The sequence below is a fragment of the Arvicanthis niloticus genome, chromosome 2 (genome assembly GCF_011762505.2).
Source record: "Arvicanthis niloticus isolate mArvNil1 chromosome 2, mArvNil1.pat.X, whole genome shotgun sequence".
NCBI classification, from domain to species: Eukaryota; Metazoa; Chordata; class Mammalia; order Rodentia; family Muridae; genus Arvicanthis; species Arvicanthis niloticus.
In genome coordinates this window covers 83,623,680-83,646,436 of record NC_047659.1, presented here as the reverse complement: position 1 = coordinate 83,646,436, position 22,757 = coordinate 83,623,680, and the positions used below count along the sequence as shown (strand labels likewise).

At 37.7% G+C, this 22,757-nt stretch overlaps 1 protein-coding gene and 1 pseudogene across 1 annotated transcript; one reads left to right on the top strand and one right to left on the bottom strand.

The window, feature by feature from the left end:
• Positions 1 to 6,439: 6,439 nt before the first annotated feature.
• On the bottom strand, positions 6,440 to 8,122 carry LOC117703205 (heterogeneous nuclear ribonucleoprotein Q-like; annotated as a pseudogene).
• Positions 8,123 to 12,477: 4,355 nt separating this feature from the next.
• On the top strand, positions 12,478 to 17,700 carry LOC117703808 (olfactory receptor 4F15-like). Its single transcript, XM_034495649.2, has 3 exons — positions 12,478 to 12,704; positions 15,982 to 16,129; positions 16,217 to 17,700. The coding sequence occupies exon 3, from the start codon at positions 16,249 to 16,251 to the stop codon at positions 17,185 to 17,187; it is 939 nt and encodes a 312-aa protein (XP_034351540.1). The 5' UTR covers positions 12,478 to 12,704; positions 15,982 to 16,129; positions 16,217 to 16,248; the 3' UTR covers positions 17,188 to 17,700.
• Positions 17,701 to 22,757: the final 5,057 nt, after the last annotated feature.

Genomic DNA, 22,757 nt, shown 5'->3' with positions numbered 1-22,757 from the left:
TAAAAACAACAGTAAAATAATTTATTTTAAAACTAGAAATAGAGTTTTCAACTCTCATAATTGCACCCCATATTTAAATATTATACTGACAATATATAATAAAACATATTATGAACTTAGTCTTTCATAGTTTCTGATGTTTGACATAATGTTTAAACATACTTCATACACTGAACACCCCTCTTTAAACCACATAAAACTTCTAAAATTGAGATTTATTTACTTATTTTTCTTTATTGTTAAAACATTTACACGTCTAAGATGGTATATTATCATATATACGGCCATCACCCCTTTATCTCCTTTCATGACCCTCATCATATCCCCAAATGTTTCTTTTGTTTTAAATAACCCACTACATCCAGTAAATACTGCCTATTTGTAAATGGATATAAAATTATCTACTAATCTATTTACTTCTTGATAACAGAAGAGTCAAGTTACTTCTAAGGAAATAGTCTACAAAAGTGAAAAAAATTAAATTGGTTGTTACTCATCAGTAAAGCACATTGATATTGTTCAAGAACAATTGAATAAAACTAGAATAAATCTGTCAAACATTAACCACACATGCTGGAGAGATGGCTCAGTAGTTCATACTGTATACTGCTCTTACAGAGAACCTGATCTCAGTTGACAGCACCCATATCAGGATGGCTTAAAACTGTCTTTAACTCCAGCTTCAAGGGATCAGATGCCCTATTCTGGACTCATAGATGGAAATCTTTACTCACAGGTACCTGTGCATGGCTGCACTCACACATACAATAAAAAATAATAACATTCTTTTTTTTTAAAAAAAAATCCAGCCAGTTCTATACACCCTATATTTTCATGTTTTTAAAGATTATATTTACTTTTATTTTAATGTGTAAGGATGCCAACACATATGTTTATGAACAATGTGCATCCAGGGCAAACAAGGACTGGAAAGGACTGGAGTAACAGGTCATTATGATTCACCATATGGGTGCTGTGAACAAGACTCATGTCCTCTGGAAGAGCCTTCAGTGTTTTTAACCACTGAGCTATCTCTGCCCCTATCATAGTTTCTCTTGTGTACTATTCAGGAAAAGGAGTGAGGCTGGTCATTGGGCAGTTTATTCCCACTATATTGACCCAAAGAAGACACCAGGGTTGGGAGTCTGTATTTAGAATGCTTCATACTTATTACAAATTTCTCCATCAACCAGGGATACACCTCCATTGTTAGTGTCCAATTCTGAGCAGTTACAATTCTACTTTTAATTTTGCCAAGTGTCATCTTTAGAAGAAATGTTAAGATACCCTGGACGAGAGAAATCTGAGCTTGAGTTCACATTGGGATGACCAACAGAGCATGATAAGGCAGCAGCTACACTCAGAGGAGTAAAGCTGGTAGGCAGAATTCAGAAAAATTCATTTTGTAAGCCAGGAAGCTTGTCAGATACTTCTTTTGATTAGAAACCATTGACATCTATTAGCCCAGGTCTTGTCCTGGAGATGCCCCCACTTTCCCACCCCTATCAATTACAGATTTGTATTTATTCTCATGGCTATCTAGCCATCTCTCCTGTCCCTCCCTACACTAGATACTGGATCTCCCCATTCTCCTCCCTATTTCTTCTCCCTCTCAGTTCCATCCCTCCATCTGCCTCTTATGACTATTTTATTCCCTTTTCTATGTAAGATTCAAGCATCCTCCCTTGTACCTTCATCCTTATTTAGCTTCTTTGGGTCTGTGGAGTATAGCATGGGCATCCTGTACTTCATGGCTAATATCTACATATAAGTAAGTACATACCATGCATGTCCTTTTGGAACTGGGTTACCTCACTCAGGATGATATTCTCAAGTTTCATTTATTTGCCTGCAAAATTCATGGTGACTTTGTTTTTAATAGCTGAATCTTACTCTATTGTCTTGATGTACCACATTTTCTTTACCCATTTTTCATTTGTGGGACATTTAGATTGTTTCCAGTTTCTGACTATTATGAATAAAGCTGCTATGAACATAGGCTTTAAAAATGCCATCAGAGGCATCACATAATAATCTTTCATTTTACTAAGAGATACAGGGAAAAAATGTAAGCTAAAGATTTTCTACCCAGGAAAGCTAATCTCAAGTTATAAAGGGCAATTTCAAACTGTTATAATTAGTACATGTATTAGAAAATAGAATAAAACTGGTGAATAATTACTTAAAAAAGAAATTATTGACATCTGTTGCAATGTAAACAAAATTCCTCCTCTCTCTCTCTCTCTCTCTCTCTCTCTCTCTCTCTTTCTTTCTGTTGTAATATATGGGAGTATGCAGTGCATGAGCATGTGTTTGTCTTTATGTGGAGGTCAGAGGTTGATACTATATGTCTTTCTCAATTGCTCTACATTTTCTTATTTTAAGAATTGTGTCTTGCTTTTTACGTGGTACCGTGTGGTTGCTGGGGATTGAACTCAGAACCTCTGAAAGAACAGTCTGTGCTCATTACCCACTGAGCCATCTCTCTAGCCCATATCTCGTCTTTTATAACAATGGATATATTATATTCCATGCAAAGTGGTGAGGATAGGAGGTAGGAGGGGGTGGGAAGAAGGATAATTAACAGCTATAGAGTTCAAAAAAATCTATATTGTAACCTAATATTTTAAACTTGAAAAAATACAATTTGTTGTCCAGTGCCAAATGGTTATCCCTAAATCATACATACAAGTAACATTATATGGACTCAACATGTTACATTTAGAAATACATATGCATATTAAAACAACAAAGATAGTTTAGTTTGACTTATCTACATGGGGAGGGGTAGTGCATTTTAGGAATCCATAGATCATTAAACAAAAAATTTAGTTCCATATTCAAAATTCCTGACTTCAAGAAGTTGGCTAAAGGGGTTTTAGAAACCCAAGAACAACACACACTATTGCTAACTTCTCTTTGTTGACCTGCAGAACTTGATGGTAGACCTTATTGATAAAGACACCATGTACTTTTGTCACAGAACATGGCACAATCAAGTTAATACTTGTCATAAGCCATCTTGGAAAGGCTGAAGGCATGTGAATGACTTTTCTGGAGATGGCCTGCCATTTTTTATAGTCTGAGATGTGTGAGCTCTGAGGCAAGGTCCCAAGAGACTTCGTGCCAAGATTGCTTCTTTTTGTTGATATGCCTTTTCCTGTTACTATTATATATTCTAATGATTCCTGGGCATTAGCCCATTATTAGGCAAATTTTCTGCAGATCAACATAAAGATATACAATTGTAATAATGCTGGTAGACAAATTGATTATTTCATAATTCCTGATAATGGTTTTATAGATTTCCTAAACTTATATAATTAATTTTCAGCACTCTAATAGTTGCAAACAGAGTTCTATAATCATCATGTGTCATGGGCTAATTGCCCTAGGGTAAGAAAGCAGACTTGGAAACAAAATAAGACCAAAGAAAACATTCTTTCTAGGCTAGGAACAAGGCCACTATCTGGTAACTAAAGATCATAAATTGGGAATGGACAATTTATTGTAGGTGCAAGGACAGAAAATAAAGTATTGACTGGTTTATCTATACAAAAATTCAAAACTAATGAGACACAATGCATATTATTTGCCTTTTGACAAAATCATACTAACTTATGGAAATCAATCTTGCAGTTTTTCACAAAATTGGAAATGGTTCTACTTGAAGACCCAGTGATATCTCTCCTGAACATATATACCCAAAAGATGTTTCACCATATCACAAGAACACATGCTCCACTAAATTCATAGCAGCCTTATTTGTAATAGCCAGAAACTGGAAGCAACCCAGATGTTCTCACCTGAAGAATGGATGAAGAAAATATGCATTATTTACACAATGGGATACTATTCAACTATTAAAAACAATGACGTCATAAATTTTGCAGGCAAATGGATGAAACTAGAAAATATCCTGAGGTAACCCATAGATAAACCGAAATGACATGCATGGCATGTATTCACTGATAAGTGGATATTAGCCACAAAGTACAGAATACCTATGATACAACCCATGGACCCTAAGAAGCTAAACAAGAAGGAAGGACCAAGTGAGAATTCTTCAATCCCACTTAGAAGGTGAAACAAGATAATCATTGGAGGTAGAGGAAAGGAAGGACCTGGGCAGAAGAGGAGAGGTTGGGGAGAGGAAAAAGGAAGCAGAATCAGGTATGGGGGGTGAAGACAAGAAAGAAGTTCAGAGGGCCAAAAGAATGAATGGAAATATGCAGCTGCTAGGAGTGTGAGGTGGAGGACAACCTCTAGAAAGTCCCAGAGACCTGGGATGAGAGATGGTTCCAGAACTCAGTGGGGGTGACCTTAGCCAAAATGCTCAACAGTGGGGAGATGGAACCTGAAGAGACAACCTCCAGTAGTTAATCAGGGCTCCCAGTGGAGGTATGCAGATACCAATTCACCTTCAAAAATTTTGACCCAGAATTGTTCCTATCTAAAAGAAATTCAGGGACAAAAATGGAACAGAGACTGAAGGAAAGACCAACCAGTGACTGGCCCAACTTGGGCCCTATCCCATGGGTGACACTGACACTATTACTGATGCTAAACCCTGACACTATTACTGATGCTATGTTGTGCTTGTAGACAGAAGCCTAGCATGGCTGTCCTCAGATTCTCTATTAGCAGCTAACTGATACAGTTGCAAGTACTCAGACAAGCACTGGACTAAGGTCAGGACCTTTATGGAAGAGTTAGGGGAAGGATTGAAGGAGCTGAACAGCAACCCTATAGAAAGAACAACAGTGTCAACTAACCTGGGCCACTGGCTCCCAGAGACTAAGTCACCAACCAAAGAACATACACAGGCTGATCCAAGACACCCTCCCCTTACCCTCCCCCCATCCCAGGCACATATGTAACAGAGGACTGCCCCTTCTGGCCTAGGTGGGAGACGATGAGCCTAATTCTATAGAGACTTGATGCTCCAGGGAAAGGGGTTGGGGAGGCATCTTCTTAGAGGCAAAGGAGAAGGGGGGTAGGGTGAAGAACTGGGAGAGGGCAGCATTTAGGATGTAATAAATAAAATAATTAATTAAAAAAGTAAAAAAAAAAAAACCCGAATGCTATGTGGATAGAATAAACTTTGCTGATATAAATCTTTGTACAATAGAACATATTTTTTTCTGACATGATTTATTTATTTGAGATGGTTAAAAAAGTAGGGTACATAAATAAATAGAGAATTGTCAATCAAAGAATCCCAAAAGGCCGAGAAGCACCTAAAAAATGTTCATTATCCTTAGTCATCAGGGAAGTGCAAATGAAATTGACTTTGAGATTCTACTTTACATTTACGAGAATGGCTAAGATCAGAAACTCAAGGGACAGCACATGCTGGTGAGGTTGTGGAGCTTCCTCACTTCTGGTGGGAGTGCAAGCTTGTACAAGCACATTGAAAATTACTTGGGCAGTTTCTCAGAAAATTGGGAGTAATTCAACATCAAGACCCAGCTATACTACTCCTGGGCATGTACACAGAAGATGGTCCACCATCCCAGAAGGATACTTTCTCTACTATGTTCACAGCAGCCTTATTCATAATACCCTGGAACTGGAAGCAACCCAGATGTCCCTCACCTGAAGAGTGGCTAAAGAAAATGTGGTTCATTTACACAATGAAATACTACTGAGCCATTTAAAACAAGGACACCATGAATTTTACAGGCAAATGGATGGAACTAGAAAATATCATCCTGAGTGAGGTAACTCAGACCCAAAAGCACATGCATGGCATGTACTCACTTAGAAGTAGATATTAGCTATAAAGAACAGGATAACCACACTATAATCAACAGACCCTAAGAAGCCAAATAACAAGAAAGACCCAAGGAAGGATGGTTGAATCTTTCTCAGAAAGAGAAACAAAAAATATATAGGAGGTTGATGAAAGGAAGTAACTAGGAGGGAAAGTGGATAGGGAGGGGAGAGGGGCAGGCAGCATGATCAGATATAAGGAGAACAGGAGAGAAAGAAGAAAAAGAAGTGGTCAGGATGGGTGGAGCAGTCTAGGACATGCCAGAAAACTGGAATGGGAGGAAGTGCTAGGGTGTCTATGGGGGCTACTCTAGCTGAGAATCTTAGCAGCAGGTGGTATGGATCCAGAAGTGGCCACTTCCTCTAGCCAGGCAAAACTCCCAGTGGAAGGATAAGGACAGTAATTCACACGTAAAACTAAATGAACTAAAATGTATTCTGCCTACAAGAAGTACAGGTACAAAGACAGAGTATAGATGGAGGGTATGGCCAACCAATGTCTGCCCTAAATTGAGACCCACCCCATGGGCAAGAACCAATACCTTACACTAATTTCTTTTAATGACACATAAAAAAATAAAAACTTTATTACAAAAATAAGTTACTCTTGCCTCCAGTTTACATTACTCCACTGCAAGCTTCTGGTGTAATCCCACATAGCAAGTCAGTCTTCATCGTAACAGGTCAGACCGGTCTCCACCCCTTTTCCCTGCCTCTTTGTTGTTGTTGGGCACCTCCTTGTTGGGCTGCCTCTTGCTGATCCAGGGCCTCCTCTCTGTGAATAACCAGCTCCACAGGAAGGAGCAGCCATGGGACCTCTGGATGGAGCAGCACCCCTTGCTCCTCTACCACCCCTTCCTCTAGCTCCCAACTTGAAAATCTTCATAACCATAGTATGGATCTTCATATTCACCACGATAGTTATGGTAATCATAATCATAATAATCATAAAAATCTTCCTATTCATAATAATCTGGAGGATATCCATAGCCACCTCTACCTCCACACCCTCGACCTCTTGTGTGTGTGTGGGGTGGCATATGAGGTTGACCATAGTAGTAGTAACCTTCATACATTTGATTCTTGGCTGTTTGCCTCTGAGCTTTTCTTTATTTCCTCTTCTGATCTGGTGGCTTAGCCAAAACAATTTTTAATATTTTCTCCCTCCAAGTCTTTACCATTCATTTTCTCCATAGCCTTGACAGCACCATCTCTCTCATCAAAACGAAGGAAAGCATAATCTTTTAGCTTTTTCACTCATTTCAGTTTCCCAAACTGACTAAACAAGTTTTCTAAATTTTCTGTTACAATGTTGGCAAGGTTGCGTATAAATAGCCCTTTTACCTTTGTCATAACTCCAGGGTCAGGATCTTCAATAGGATCAGCCCATTCAACAGTTCCAACATTTTCCCAGACTTTGACTTTACCATTCATTAGCCTATGCCTTGCCTGGGCAGCTGTTTTGTGGTCTTCATATTCAAGAAAGCAAAAGCCTCTGTTTTTTTTCTTCTTGTCATCAGGTTGGTGGTATAAAATGACATCTGTGAGACCCTCTGTCACTTTACTAAATTCTTCAAGAATTTGTTCCTTGGTTTTACTCTTAGGAATAGAGCCCCCAAAAAGCCTATTGTTGGCAACTGAGATGCAGACACCAATGTGCTTCTCGGAATGAATTTCATGATTATTATACATAACATGATTATTATACATAACATAAAGTGACAAACGCATTACCTCTGTTGAGACCAGTAAGCGGATCCATCATTAAATGAAGATTCTATATAGGTCCAGCTTTCTCAAATAATGGAACAAGCTCATCCTCAAACAGATCTCTGGGGATCTTCCCCACAAACATCTCAGTGCCAACAGAAGACTGCTGACGTGAATAAACAGAATCTGGAGGTGGTCCTGCATACTTCCTCTGACCTGCAGACACATCAAGTGTGTAGCCTGTTCTTTCCAAAAGTGCTTTAATCTTTGCCTCATCTGGTCTTTTACTAAAGTAAAGTAGCAACTTTGGTCCCTTGTTTCTCTCTCTGCCTGTGAGTCTTTATGACTCCACACAAAATGGCACTTTTGTCCTGAACATGAGAGAGATCATGGTCTTTACACTGTTGAAGCACTGACACTGCCGTCTTCATTGAACTCTTTTAAAGATTCGATAGCTCTTTTATCTAAATCACTATGTGCAACTTAGCCCTGCAAAGTAAATTTCATCTAGTTTTTCAGCAAATTTCTGTGGCAAACCAGCATTAAGCAATGTCTGAAAATTTTCTGAATGGATAACGGCTGAAGTAGTATCCATGGGCTCTTCGGTAGCATTTCCATTCACATGTTCTGTAGCCATGTTTCCAGAGATCTGGGTTGGGGCTGAGGAATCCTGTCCTATGGCGTCGGGTGGCGGGGAACACGTGCTCACTGCTCGCTGCTCGCTGCTCACTGTGTCTGGCTTGAGTCTATCCCTGACACTATTAATGATACTCTATTGTACTTGCAGACAGGAGGCTGTCCTCTGAGAGGCTCCACCCAGCAGCCAATGGAAAGAGATTCAGAGACCTACAGCTAAACATTAGATAGAGTTCGGGAGTCTTACAGAAGAGTTGAAGGAAAGATTGAGGGACCCAAAGAGGACAGGGTCTCCACAGAAAGACCAACAGAGTCACCTAGCTTGGACCCTTGGGAGCTCCTAGAGATTGAACTACAAAATCAAAAATGAGCTCGGGCTGCACCTAGGGCCCCTGCATATATGTAGTACATGTACCATGTGAGCAGCTAAATCTTCATGCAGGTCTCCCAACAGCTGGAGCAGGGGCTGTCCCTGTGTCTGTTGCCTGCCTGCCTGCCTGCCTGCCTGCCTGCCTGCCTGCCTGCCTGCAAATCCCTGAAATGGTCTGCTTTGTCTGGCCTCAGTGGGAGAGAATGTGCCTAGTCTGCCTAGTCTTGAATTGACTTGGTGTGCAGGGGTGGGTTGGAGGTGGGGCTAAGGGCAATCCCCCTTCACAAAGGAGAAGGGGAGATTGGAATGGAGGCCAAGGGGGGCTAACGGGACCTCATAAAACTGGAAAACATCTGTAAGGCAAAGGACATAGTCAATAAGACAAATTGACAACCTACAGATTAAAAAAAAATTCACTAACCCCACATCAGATAGAGGGCTAATATCCAAAATAAAGAACTCAACAAGGTAACCACATCCCCGCAATAAAACAATAAAAATGGGGCATAGAACTAAACAGAGAATTCACAACAGAAGAATCTCAAATGGCTGAGAAGCACTTAAAGAAATGTTCAAAGTCCTTAGTGATCAGAGAAATGCAAATCAAAAGGACTCTGAGATTTCACCTTACACCAATCAGAATAGCTAAGATCAAAACCTCAGGTGATAACACTCCTCCATTGCTGGTGGGATTGCAAACTGGTAAAACCATTCTGGAGATCAATCTGGAGGAAATTAGAAGTAGATCTACCTGAAGACCCAGCAATACCACTCTTGGGAATATACCCCCCAAAATGCCCCACCATACCATAGGAGCACGTGTTCCACAATGTTCATAGCAGCCATCACATATAGTGATAGCCAGAAGTTGGAAACAACCCAGATGTCCCATGACAGAAGAATGGATACAGAAAATGTGGTTCAGTTACACAATGGAATACTGCTCGGCTATTAAGAACAAAGACATCCTGAGTTTTGCAGGCAAATGGATGGAAGTAGAAAATATCATCCTGAGTGAGGTAACTCAGACCCAAAAGGACATGCATGATATGTACTCACTAATAGGTAGATACTAGCCAAAAATAAAAAATAAAGAAAGAAAAGTACAAAATACTCAAGATACAGTCCACGGAACTAAAAAAGGTCAGCAAGCTGAAGGGCCCAAGTGAGGACTCCTCAGTTCCTCTTGGGAGGGAGAAGAAAGCAATCACAAGTGGGGAGGGAGGGAGGGACCTAGGAGAAAAAGTGGGCAGAATGTTGGGGGTGGGGGGAAGGGGAACCTGATCTGGTATTGGGTGAGGGAAAAAGAATGAAGCCCTGAGGGCAGCAGAAAGAATGGAAACCAGCAATCTCTTGAGGTAGGACATTGGGGGGACCCTCCAGAATGCACCATAGACCTGGGAGGTGAGAGACTCTCAGGACTCAGAGGGAGGGAACTTAGATAAAATGCTGGACAGCAGGAAGAGAGAATTTATAGTGTCCACCTCCAGCAGGAAGACAGGGCATCAAGTGAGAAAGGGGGTTGCCATCTCACAGTCAAAACTCTGACCCATAATTGTTCCTGTTTGAAGGAACTACAGGGATGAAAATGGAGAGGAGCCTGAAGAAAAGAAGGTACAATGACAGGACCAAAGTAGGATCCAGCTCAAGGGGAGGTCCCAAGGCCTGACACTATTACTGAGAATATGGAGAGCTCTCAAAAAAGGGACCTATCATGGCTGCCCTCTAGAAGACCCAACAAGCAGCTAAAAGAGTCAGATGCAGATATTTGCACCCAACCAATGGACAGAAGCTGCTGACTCCTGTGGTTAAATTAGGGAAAGGCTGAAAGAAGCTGAGGAGGAGGGATACCCTGTAGGAGGATCAGCAGTCTCAATTAATCTGGATCCCCAAGATCTCTCAAACACTGGGCCACCAAAAAGGCAGCATACACCAGCTGATATGAAGCCCCCCAACACACATACAGCAGAGGACTGGTGGGTTTGTGTTCAATCAGAGATGATGCACCTAACCCTTAAGAGACTGGAGTCCCCAGGGAGTTTAGAGGTCAGGTGGGGTCAGGGGTGGAAAGTTGGGGGTGGAGTATGGGGACATCTTCGTGGAGACGGGGTGGGGAGGAGGTATGGGATGGGGACCATTTGGAGGGTGGATGGGGGTGGGGAATAAAATCTGGAGTGTAAAAAAAAAAAGAAAAGAAAAGAAAGAAAAGAAGCAAGCAAACAAGCAATCTAAAGGCAGAGAAAAGTCCAGCATGGAGACGGGGAGGTGGGCATGAAGTCATACCTCTAATTAAGAGCTGTTGCCAATTGATCACTGCTGGAAGGGGCAGAGCTAGGTTTTTATTTTTAAGAGTGTGACCTTGGAGGATTGACGACATTGCAGTGGAAGGCGGTACATGCAGCTGTACGGGCAGCATCAATTATACTTGATAAATTACAAAAAGATACGAGTACACAAGGTTAGCTAGGTAGGAAGCTGGAGGTGGATCTGGGAGGAGCAGGGGAGGGAATGAGTATAATTAGAATACACTTTACACAGTTCTCAAAAAAACTAATAAAAATTAGAAAAAAGAAAATAAGTATTAATTCCCGATCCTGTACATTTATGCACTGCTGGTGGAAGACACAAACTAGCCCAGACCCTATAGAAGTTTTTTTTTTTTTCTTTTTTTGAAAAAAAAAAATACAAATATCCTTTAAGACTGAGACAAACAGACTCGCTCTTGTGCATTCCCCTGGAAGACTTGGAGATAATACATCACAGAGATACTTCCACATCGGTGTTTTTTGCAGCACTGTTCACAATAGCTAGGTCATAAAACAAACCTAGGTATCAGACAAAAGAGAAATGGATAAGGAAAAGGTGGTATATGCACACAATGAGAAAATTTCAGCCATATAAAAGGAACAAAGTTATGTCACTGGCAGGAAAATGAATGTAACTGGAAATAATCATATTAAGTGAATCAATCCATTAAGACAAATTCCCAATTTCTAACATTTGTGTTTCCTAGATTTTATATGAATTCTGCAAATCATGCATGTGTGTATAATACCAAACTGTCTAGGGGGAACAAAGGGAAATAACCTGAGAGGAAGAAGAGTAAGGATAAGAGAGTGGGAGTAGAGAGGTGAATATGTGGAACATATGAATATATGTATACTTGTATGAATAATTTAAAAATACAATAATAAAAACTAAACACACATCAACATACACACATACAATGCTGAACACAACATCCTTTGTCCATGAAGTGTGCTGTTAGTTCTTCATAGAATTTATCCTCACTCCCCTCCATCCCTGGCTCAGTTTTGAGTCTTTATTAAAGTATTGGTTCCTCCAGGAAGTCTGCCTAGCACTTCATCAGCAGACCTACACAGTCCTTCTTCTCTGTTCCTCTCTTACACATTGTTCACGCCTTTAGGAACACTGTTATCTGGAACATATTAAAATGCTGTGCTTACATGTATGTGCTGTGGGGCTTGAAGGTCCTTAGACTCAGAGAACAAGAAGGGTCAATAAGCGCCATGTGCAGGTATTTACTTTCAAAGAACTTACAATCTAGTGGACATTAGGAAAGTAAATTCTGGTGTGATTTTTGAGATTATAGAATAGTTGACCACTTTGTAGTGTAAAAGAAATTTAAAAAATTGGACTGTTCTGGATTATCTGGTCTATATAGTGAGATTCACATTATCTGTTCTATGTAGTGAGATTTACATGATTTTGACTGTTTTTACCTTCCTCTGATACTCTGCTTCATTTTACATCACCAGAGATCAAGTTCAAATTGATAGATACTATCAAAAATGGTGTTGATCTAAAAACTTGCTATTTAAGTTTTACTTCCTCCCTAATGACTAATTAGGAGATTGTCATTGGTTACTTTCACCAATCCAATTGGATTTCAGTGGCAATTAATTCCCTGGGTCATATGAACAAAGTTGGCAAATCTAGACTTCCTAGAAGCACCTGGTCATTAATCTCCACACTAATCAATGTCCTCGTTTATTTGATCAGTTTTTTCTATAATAGCAATTGTGTATGCCTAAACTCAGTTATTGGGGAATTCTCTGACTGGAAAATGCTACCGTTTGGAAATAGGTATGTGAAAGATGGAAGGAACATGACAATAGAACACACTGGACAACTCTCTCAATTCATTTCCAGAAAAGCATCCTAGTGGCAGAATCTCCTCTGTAGATATAAAGTAAGTTCTTCTTTCTTTTTAAAAACATTCGCTGGATTATAATATGGAGAAGATGGAAGAGATCACAGTCAGAAGAAAATAGCACAATGTAATTGTGGAGAAAAGCAGATGGCAGCAGACATTGATTTTACCTTGTTTTAAAAAAACAAAACAAAACCCTGCACCATTAGTTTAAGGAGAATCTGAAGTCTGAAGCATAGATGAGGATTTTTGAAGCTTCAACATGATGTAGTAAAGGGTTTTGTCATTAACTATTTTGAGAATCAAAGTAGGTAAATAACCTATAGAAGTTGGAAGTCAGGACTATTTGTTTTGATTTGTTTCTATGCTCACAGACAAGTTACCTAGAAATAGTTAATATATTAATGTTCCCTGTGGCCTTTTTGTTTTGAAAATAAAACCCATAATGATAGACACAAAAATAGAGAGAATAACTATAAAAAGAGAGAGTTAGAATAACCACAGATTGTTTTGAAACATTTTCTGCATGTCTAATTTCAGAACCTATAATTTAAACACATACAAAATGGATAAAATATTATTAAATGGGAAAATCAAGCATTTTCTATGAATTATATTTATTGAGTTTTTAGTTATTTTTGGCTTTCTTCCTAACTTGGGTTATTACACATAAATGCATTTAAATAATATCTAGGGAAAAAAACCAGATTCCAGGAGGATAGGAATTGACATTATGAAAAATGTGAGTGAATGGGTAACAACTGGAATGCTTACCTCTTGGTACAGATAACCTAAAAATGAAAAAAATAATGATAAAGAACTGAGTAGCAGAATTTCTGATATTGTTTGTGTGTTTTTGTTTGTGGAAAAATGGACATGTACACAGGGTAAACATTTGACATGATAAGTTCATCTAAGAGCAGAGAAATATGCATTATTGAAACGATGGGGCACACAAATGGCCTTAAAAGATTAATATTTCATCTTACATAGGGTATTTTTTTTTTTATAAAAAGTTAAGTATTTTCTTGGTGTGCACAGGACCAGAAATTTGACTTCTCTAATTTTATAACTGAGGCAACTAATAACTCTTTTTCTTTAACTATGAACTTTAAATGGGAAAGGATCTGTTTTAGGAGACAAAGTTCTTGTAAATTTACAATATAGAATGATTTTCAGAAATAGAATTTTAGAGAGATGTGGTTTCTAATTTTTATGGCCTTTAAGTAAGAAAATAAAGAAGAGAAGGCAAGATTATAGTTGATGGATGTCCTGTAGGGCAAAAATAATTCAAAGGTTCTTTTAGAATAAGCTCAAGTTTTGCAGAACAAAAGAGTTTCTGAGACCTCCAGGGAGCAACCCTTGTCTTCAAGCCTCAGAAGGCACAAGCTCTGTGCATCTCAATGGCTTTTGGTTACTTACTTACTTACTTACTTACTTATTTCCTTTTTTTTTTTTAAACTCCAGATTTTATTCCCCTCCCAGTCCACCCTCAGACTGTTCCACATCCCATACCTCCTCTTCACCCCCTGTCTCCACGGGGATGTCCACACACCACCATCCCACTCCACCAGACCTCTAAACTTCCTGGGGCCTCCTCCAGTCTCATGAGAGGTGCATCTTCTCTGACCGAACCCAGACCTGGCAGTCCTCTGCTGTATATGTGTTGGGGAACTCATATCAGCTGGTGTGTGCTGCCTGGTTGGTGGTCTGATTTCTGAGAGATCTCGGGGATCCAGGTTAATTGAGACTGCTGGTCTGCCTATAGGGTTGTCCTCCTCCTCAGCTTCTTCCAGCTTTTCCCTAATTCAACCACAGGAGTCAGCAGCTTCTGTCCATTGGTTGGGTGCAAATATCTGCATCCGACTCTTTCAGCTGCTTGTTGGGTCTTTTGGAGGGCAGTCACGATTGGACTCTTTTTCTGTGAGCACTCCATAACCTCAGTTAAATTTTTTTCCCCTCACTTCCTTCCATTTTAGATTAGCTGTCTTAATTGTAAACACCATTTTTGGGGGGCATGGGAGGAGAGTTCTTTAATTCTCTTTTTAGTTTTATTCTATCTATATTCATAATATGGATATCTTAAGCTCCCATATTTTTTTCTAACATGAAAAATTCAGTTGCCCAATCAGCTGCTGCTATTTCCAGAAAGTATCCAGAAAAGAGAATTTATACATATCCATAAGAGACACACTTGTTTTTTTGCTGTCTGAACCTTGGAGCCATTACTATATTGTTTTGGATGGATAAAAAGTTATTTTTATGTGAGACTTTTTATGCTTAGAAAGACAACCTTATTTTTCTGTTATTTCGCTTTTGTTTTACAGTTTTCATTTTTTTTTTTTGGTTGATAAATTTGTCCTTTGTTATAGAAAAGCCTGTGTGGTCCTGTTTAGCCATGGGATTTTGCAGTATTCTGATAGAGTGCCTTTATAATAGCCTATAGAGGGCTTAAATGATTTTTGTTTCTGTTGCCTCTTAGACCTCATCTATAAGACCCTCATTTCCTGCACACTTACCCTCTTTAACCTCTTTAAGGTTCTTTGGACATTGCAAATAAGTTCATACCTTAGAGTTCTTGCTCTTGCGGTTGTGTCTCCATCTAATATCTCCCCAAATAACTTAGTGATTTTTTTCACCATTCATTTGTTTTCTCATGTTCCTTTTCACTTGAATGATGAGCAAGAATTGTCTCATGTGTCCCATTTTAGAATCACATTCCCAATACTGCTCTGTTGCTTTTTGCTTAAATTTCCTACAGAATAAAACCAGCATTTGAAATCTGGTCTTTTAAACGTCTACTTTTAATTATATATTTATATCTGTGAAAATATATATCTAGGAGATTAAATACTTTAAAAATATATTTGGCGTTTTGTCTCTACTTAGTAGCATGTAAAAATGTTTCTTCGTACACAATGAATGGAATAAAGTCATAGATATGAAATCTTTCAACTAACTCATTTCAACTAAATCATTAAAAAAAAATCTTTCTTTTTAAATCAACCAGCATGAAAGTGTACCAGATACAAAATGGGGGAATGTATGTGGGGGTCATGAGGAGGATGTAACAGGTCAAGTGCTATTTGATTCAAATATGAAAGAATAAATGATATTTTTGAAATTACAATACAGAGAAAGATAATTTCTTGCTTGGGCAACAAAGTCAGAGCATCTTCTGTGAAATAGCCATTATCTATCCTGCATATGTGGTTCATAAAACCTGTTGTTCTGACTTTTGTGAAAGGGTGGTTCACATCAAATGCACTAAGTTGGCACATCAGCATCAAGTGCTCTTGCTTCTGTGTTTGACCAGGTGTAATATGTATGCCAGTTGACTGGATTTCTTACAATTACTTGTGTTAAAGATCTGCAGCAACTCTTCCTTCCAGCAATGCTTTGTCATTTGTAACAAAAATACTTGTGGCCAACAGAATACCATTCAAATTTTGTAAAATGCTCAGGTAATATTTGCCTTCTACAGTCAATTTACCTTTTCATAGTGAGTATGAATACGCTATTAATGTGAATATTCTCGTTTTTTCCTTTAGGTAACATTAAAGCAAACGGCTTATTTGGGCCAATGATTAGAGCAAACCATTCTGCAGTGTCTGAATTTGTGCTGTTGGGGCTCTCAAATTCCTGGGAGATCCAGGTCTTTCTTTTTTTCTTTTCTTGTCTGTTCTATTTGTCCAGTTTGACAGGAAACTTTATCATAGTTGTTACAGTTACCTCTGACTCCTACTTGCATTCACCCATGTACTTTCTACTGGCCAATCTCTCTGTTGTTGATCTTATATTTTGTTCCATTGCCGCACCCAAAATGATTTGCGATCTTTTCAGAAAGCAGAAAGTCATCTCTTTTGGAGGCTGTATTAGTCAGATCTTCTTTAGTCATGCAGTTGGAGGCACTGAGATGGTGTTGCTCATAGCCATGGCCTTTGACAGGTATGTGGCCATATGCAAACCTTTACGCTATCTGACCATCATGAGCCCACGAATGTGCCTGCAAATATTAGTTGCTGCTTGGATGATTGGCCTCATCCATTCATCAGCCCAGTTGGCTTTTGTTATAAACTTGCCATTCTGTGGCCCTAACGTACTAGACAGCTTTTATTGTGACATACCACGACTCATCAGGCTTGCATGCACAGATACTTATAAACTGGAATTCATGATTACTGCCAACAGTGGGTTCATTTCCTTGATTGCATTCTGTTTACTCATCATCTCCTATGTCTTTCTCCTCACCACTGTCCAGAAGCAGTCCTCAGGATGTTCATCCAAGGCCCTTTCTACTCTGTTGGCTCACATTATAGTTGTAGTTTTGTTTTTTGGCCCATTGATTTTTTTCTATGTGTGGCCTGCTCCTTCAACACATGTAGATAAATTTCTAGCTATATTTGATGCAGTTTTGACTCCCTTCCTAAATCCAGTTATCTATACATTGAGGAACAGAGATATGAAGACCGCCATCAGGAAAGTATTTTGTCAGCGCTTAGCTTTTAGAAAATCAATGTAGATGGTTTGGTTGAGATATAAAATTTCCAAGTCAGTACTGGAAGTTTATAACAGCCAATCCCCGTTAAAGGTTTTGTGTTAGAGATCCTTTGAGTACATTCAGGTAGTCACCTCCTGTTAGGTGAATCTATTTTGTCTCTACAAAATAATGAGTAATATTTTCCATGAAGAAAAAGAAGGTATTTCTATATAATAAATAAGAATCAAGCATTTTATTAACTTTTTAATCCTTACATAACTGTGCCAATAATTACTTTTACATGTGTTTATAACAAAGATGATTTTGGTTCTAATAATAATTGTACCAGTTTCAAACTGTTCTGTGATCAGTGTGATTCTTCTTTTAATGTGAAGATATTTATTAATTTTAAAAATAGGATGGGTAGACAATTTGGTAGTAAAGATAAACTGCTGAAAAATATAAAAATATTCATATTTTAATTAATTATTTTATTTATTTAAAATTTTTATTTTTAAATAAAAAGCCCAACCCTTCACATGTCCATCCTCTCAAATTTATGGTCTTTATTTTTATATTATTGTTACACACATACAAATGAATAAATATGTACATATAATCTGCTGAGTCTGTGTATTATTTCTCATTTATATATGATTTTAGGGTATATATATATCATATATCATATATATATATATATATATATAGTAATATTAGAAAACAAAGTAATATGATTCTTTCTAGTTTTGACAAACTTCCTTAGTGTTACTTATTCCTTTTTCTTCTGTTTTCCTCAGTTAAAGAATCCTGTTCCCACAGTTCTCTGTTCATCTGTAGTCTACTATTAACTTTTCTTGAGGTCATACACAATGGTTTATTTATTACTTGTTGAATCCACATTAATTTCCCCCAGGTTTTTTGGTAATCTTGGCCTAGTAAGTGAACAGAAACAGGCAAAGGCTTTTAAGATTTTTGATCATTTATTTGCTATAAGTCACATACCTTGATTTCATACTCTTCCATATGTTGTGGGCTTGTTTATATATTATTTTTCATTAAATAAAACTGATATTGGCAGATGTTCTGAGAAAGGCTAGATTGTAATTAAGTTTGTTTTTGTAAGTGCCAAAGTTTCTCTTATCTTCTAATAATTTTATTGAAATATTTTTTAATTTATTGGTTACAAAGAAAACATGTAAACCATTTCAAGAATATAGTCACTGGTATTTTTAGTAAACTTACAAAATTGTATAACCATTATCATCAATCAGTTTCAGAATATTTCCCTTATGCATGTAAGAGCTCAAGACCATTTACTATTAATTCATACTTGCTTTTTCTCCTCAGTCAAGGAAGTCTTAGATTCTAAATTAATAATATACTTTCATTTATAAACTTATTTTATGTCTTATAGGACATTTTTATTCATTCAATATATTCTGATTATGGTTTCACCTTGCCCAACTCCTTCAGCTTCATCCAACCTCTCACCAGCCAAGATCCATGTTTTTTTTTCTGTTTTTAGAAAAGAAGCAACCATGCAAACAAAGAGCCAAGCATACAAGCATGACAAAAATGGAAAAAAGAAACACATACACACACACACACACACACACACACACACCCCAGAACATAAAACCCAAAATTAGAAACCAAAATATACATGCAAAAGTCCACTAAAAATGATAAGCAAAGAAATATGAGACATAAAGATCAACAAAAATATCAATTTTATTTTCTGTTGGTCATCTGTTTTAGGATATGGGGCCTGCCTTAAGGATGATTAATATAACAAGTGATACTCCATTGGAGAAAAGTAAATTTTCACTTGTAAGCAGATGTCAATCAGAGATAGATTTTTTGTTAGTGTTGGGAACATGTGTCCACTTCCCTCTTTAGCAATGGGGCCCCATTTGGCTTTAACCTGTACAGACCTGTGACTGTTGCCAAAGTCTCGGTGAGTTCTTAAGAATGTCATTCTTGTTTTCTATAGAAGATACTAATTCTTTGGTGGCAATTATCCCCTCTGGCTCTTACAATCTTTTCAACTCCTCTTCAGTATAGCTCTCTGAGCCCTGAGGTATGGGGTTTGATTAAAAACATCCCATTTAAAACTAAGTGTTCCAAAGTCTTCCATTGTTTGCATATTGTCCAGTTGGGAATCTCTAAGTTCCATCGACTGCAATAGGAAACTTTTTGATGATGGTTGAGCAAGCCACTGATCAATGAGTATAAAAGAATGTCTTCAGGAGTCATTTGATTGCTATGTTCCATTAGCAGAACAATAATATTTGGTTTACCTTATGCCCATGTCCTATGTTATTTTAAGTTTCTTAGCCGCAAGAACAATGTCAGGCATGGATTGTATCTCATGAAGTAGTTCTTAAATCCAGTCAGAGAATGGTTGGTTTATTCTCCCAACACTTGTGCCATCAGTCTATCAGCATATCATGCAGGCAGCTTATCTTTATATATTGAAGCTGTGTTGGGTGTTTCCTTTTTCTTCTTTGGTAATGTGCAGAGTACCCCCTAGTATCATGAATACTATTCAGTAGGGGTGACGGTTCTAGTTAGGCACAAACTCTACTTAATTGTTTTCGTTAAGATATATGGTGTTGTCTTCAGCAATAAGGTCTTACCATCAGTTTGTAGAAAATATCCAAAAATCTGAGATGTTTGGGTGCTTTCTTGAAGCTCCTTTAGCTAATGACTCAATTAGATATAACCTATTCTTGGCACTGGGTATTTCACTTGGTGTAGGTAGATATCTAGTTAGGGCATTATCTCCCCCATTATTTGATAACTCCATTTAGATTTTTCACATATGTATATAATTATATTTATTCATATATGTATATATTTCAAAGGTGTCTATAGTATTAGATTTTCATATGACGCCTAAAAGGGTACTTGGTGAACGTTGTCCCTTTAAGATTCCCCACTTAACTCTACCTTCCCCTTTCTCATTTAATCCTCTTGTTCCAGTTTCTCCCCAATCTCTCCATAATTATATATTCTATTTTTTCTTTAGAAATTCCTTCTTCTTACTATTTTACTTTATACCTAACCTTTTTGGTTATATGAATTATATATTATGTTTATCAAAGGCTTAAAAGTTAACATCTACATATAAGAAAGTTTATAGACTGTCTTTTTTGGGTCTGGGTCACCTCACTCAGGATGATTTTTTTTCTAGCTCCATAAATTTACCTGTGAATTTCATGATTTTGTTTTTTTAACCATATCTTATTCAAATTTTGTAAATGTACCACATATTTATTATCTATTTGTTGACAGACATCTAGACTATTTCCAGTTTATGGCTATTATATGAATATGTTTGAGCAAGTATTTTGTATAAGGGTGAAGTACCCCTTGGATATTGAGGTAGATTTAGTCCCAGATTCCCAAGGAACTGACATTAGTTTCCATAGTGGCTGTACAGTCTTGCACTTCCACCAAAAGTAAATGTGCCTCTTTACACATGTCATCACTGCCATGAACTATCATTTGTTTTATTGATTTTGTCTATTCTGCTTGGCATAAGATAAAATGTCAAAATAGTTTCGGTTTGCATTTCCTTAATGACATCAGATTCCAAACAGTTCTGTAAGTGTTTTTCAGCTATTTGTGTTTCATTGTTTGAGAACTCTCTTTAGTTCTATACCATATTATAAATTGGGTCATTTGTTTTCTTGTGTTCACTCTTTAGTTCTTTGTATCTTTTAGGTATTAACCCTCTCTATCATGAGTATTTCATTTTCACATTCTGTATGCTGCCACTTTGAATGGTGGTGTTTTTTTTGCCACACAGAAGGATTTCCCTTTCACGAGGTCCCATTTATTAACTATTGGTTTTAATGTTTGTAGCATTGGTGTCCTAAACAGAAAGTCTTTTCCTGTGCCCGTGAATTCAAGACTATTCTATACATTTTCTTGTATCAGATTCAGGGCATCTTATATTACATTGACATCTTTAATCCACTTGCAGTTGAGTTTTGTGCATGGTGATAAATATGGCTGTATTAAGAATCCTCTACATACTGCTACCCAGTTTGACCATCACTGTTTCTAGGTGACGCTGTCTTTTTTCCAGTGTGTAGTTCTGGCTTTTTAATCAAAAGTAAAGTGTTTACTTATAAGTGAGTACACACCATGTGGTATTTCTGGGTCTGGGTTACCTCACTCAGGATGAGAATTTCTAGTTTCATCTGTTTGCCTGTAAATTTCATGATGTCATTGTTCTTAATAGCTGAGTAATACTCTATTGTGCAGATAAAATATTTTCTTTATCTATTTTTTTTCATTGAGTGATATATTTCCAGTTTTTGACTATCATAAATGAGGCTGCTATAAATATAGGTGAACAAAGGTCCCTGTGGTACAGTGGAGCATCAGTTTGGTCTGTGCCCAGGAGTGGTATAGCTGGGTCTTGGGTTAGAACTATTTCCAGTTTTCTGTCAAATTGATTTTTACTGTGGTTGTATAAGTTTGCACTCACACCAGCAATGGAGGAGTGTTCCTTTTGCTCCATATCCTTGCTAGCATATGCTGTTGCTTGAGTTTTTGATCTTAGCCATTCTGACAGGTGTAAGATGGAATCTCAGGATCATTTTGATTTGCATTTCCTTGATGACTAAGGACTGATCATTTCTTTTCTTCTCATAATAAGTGTTTTTATTTAGGTTTGGTCAGTACAGGAGAGATATACTGGGGTCACAGGGCAATATTCACTAGCAGGACACAACAGTTCATAAAAACTTAGTAACTATGCACTCAGATTTCTTAAACATTTAGTCCCCTAAAGATTAATGCACAGATGTATGGTGTAAAAATTTTATCTAATGATCAAATTACTATAGGACTACAAGTCCAACTTTTTAGTGATAAAAACTACTGTACTGGACAAATTCAGTAGTCCTAAACTCACATCTACTCTAACAAATCTGAATAGTGCATGAGTGACAACAGTGTGAGGAAGAGTGTCCTGACACATCACAGGGCTCTAGATGGTCACAGATTTATGCAGATGCCATTGTTACAGATTCCCACTTACAATGTCACATTAACTCATATAAAAATACCTTGACCCTACACAAAATGTCCTTTTAGCAATGATCAAAGTAATTAACTGTTACAATGCAATCCCCATCAAAATTCCAACTCAATTCTTCATAGTTAGAAAGAGTAATTTGCAAATTCATTTAGAATAACAAAAAATCCAGGATAGCAAAACCTATTTTCAACAATAAAAGAACTTCTGAAAGAATCACCATCCCTGATCTCAAGCTATATTACAGAGCAATAGTGATAAAAACTGCATGGTATTGGTACAGAGACAGGCAGGTAGATCAATGGAACAGAATTGAAGACCCAGAAATGAACGCATACACCTATGGTCATTTGATCTTTGACAAAGGAGCTAAAAACATGCAGTGGAAAAAAATGTTTTCAACAAATGGTTCTCGTTCAACTGGCGGTCAGCATGAAGAAGAATGCAAATTGATCCATTCTTATCTTCTTGTACAAAGCTCAAGCCCAAGTGGATCAAGGACATCCACATAAAACCAGATACACTGAAACTAATAGAAGGGAAAGTGGGGAAGAGCCTT

Bases quoted from the DNA above. Each gene is read 5' to 3' on its own strand.
- LOC117703808 (XM_034495649.2), top strand. From the start codon at position 16,249: ATGATTAGAGCAAACCATTCTGCAGTGTCTGAATTTGTGCTGTTGGGG.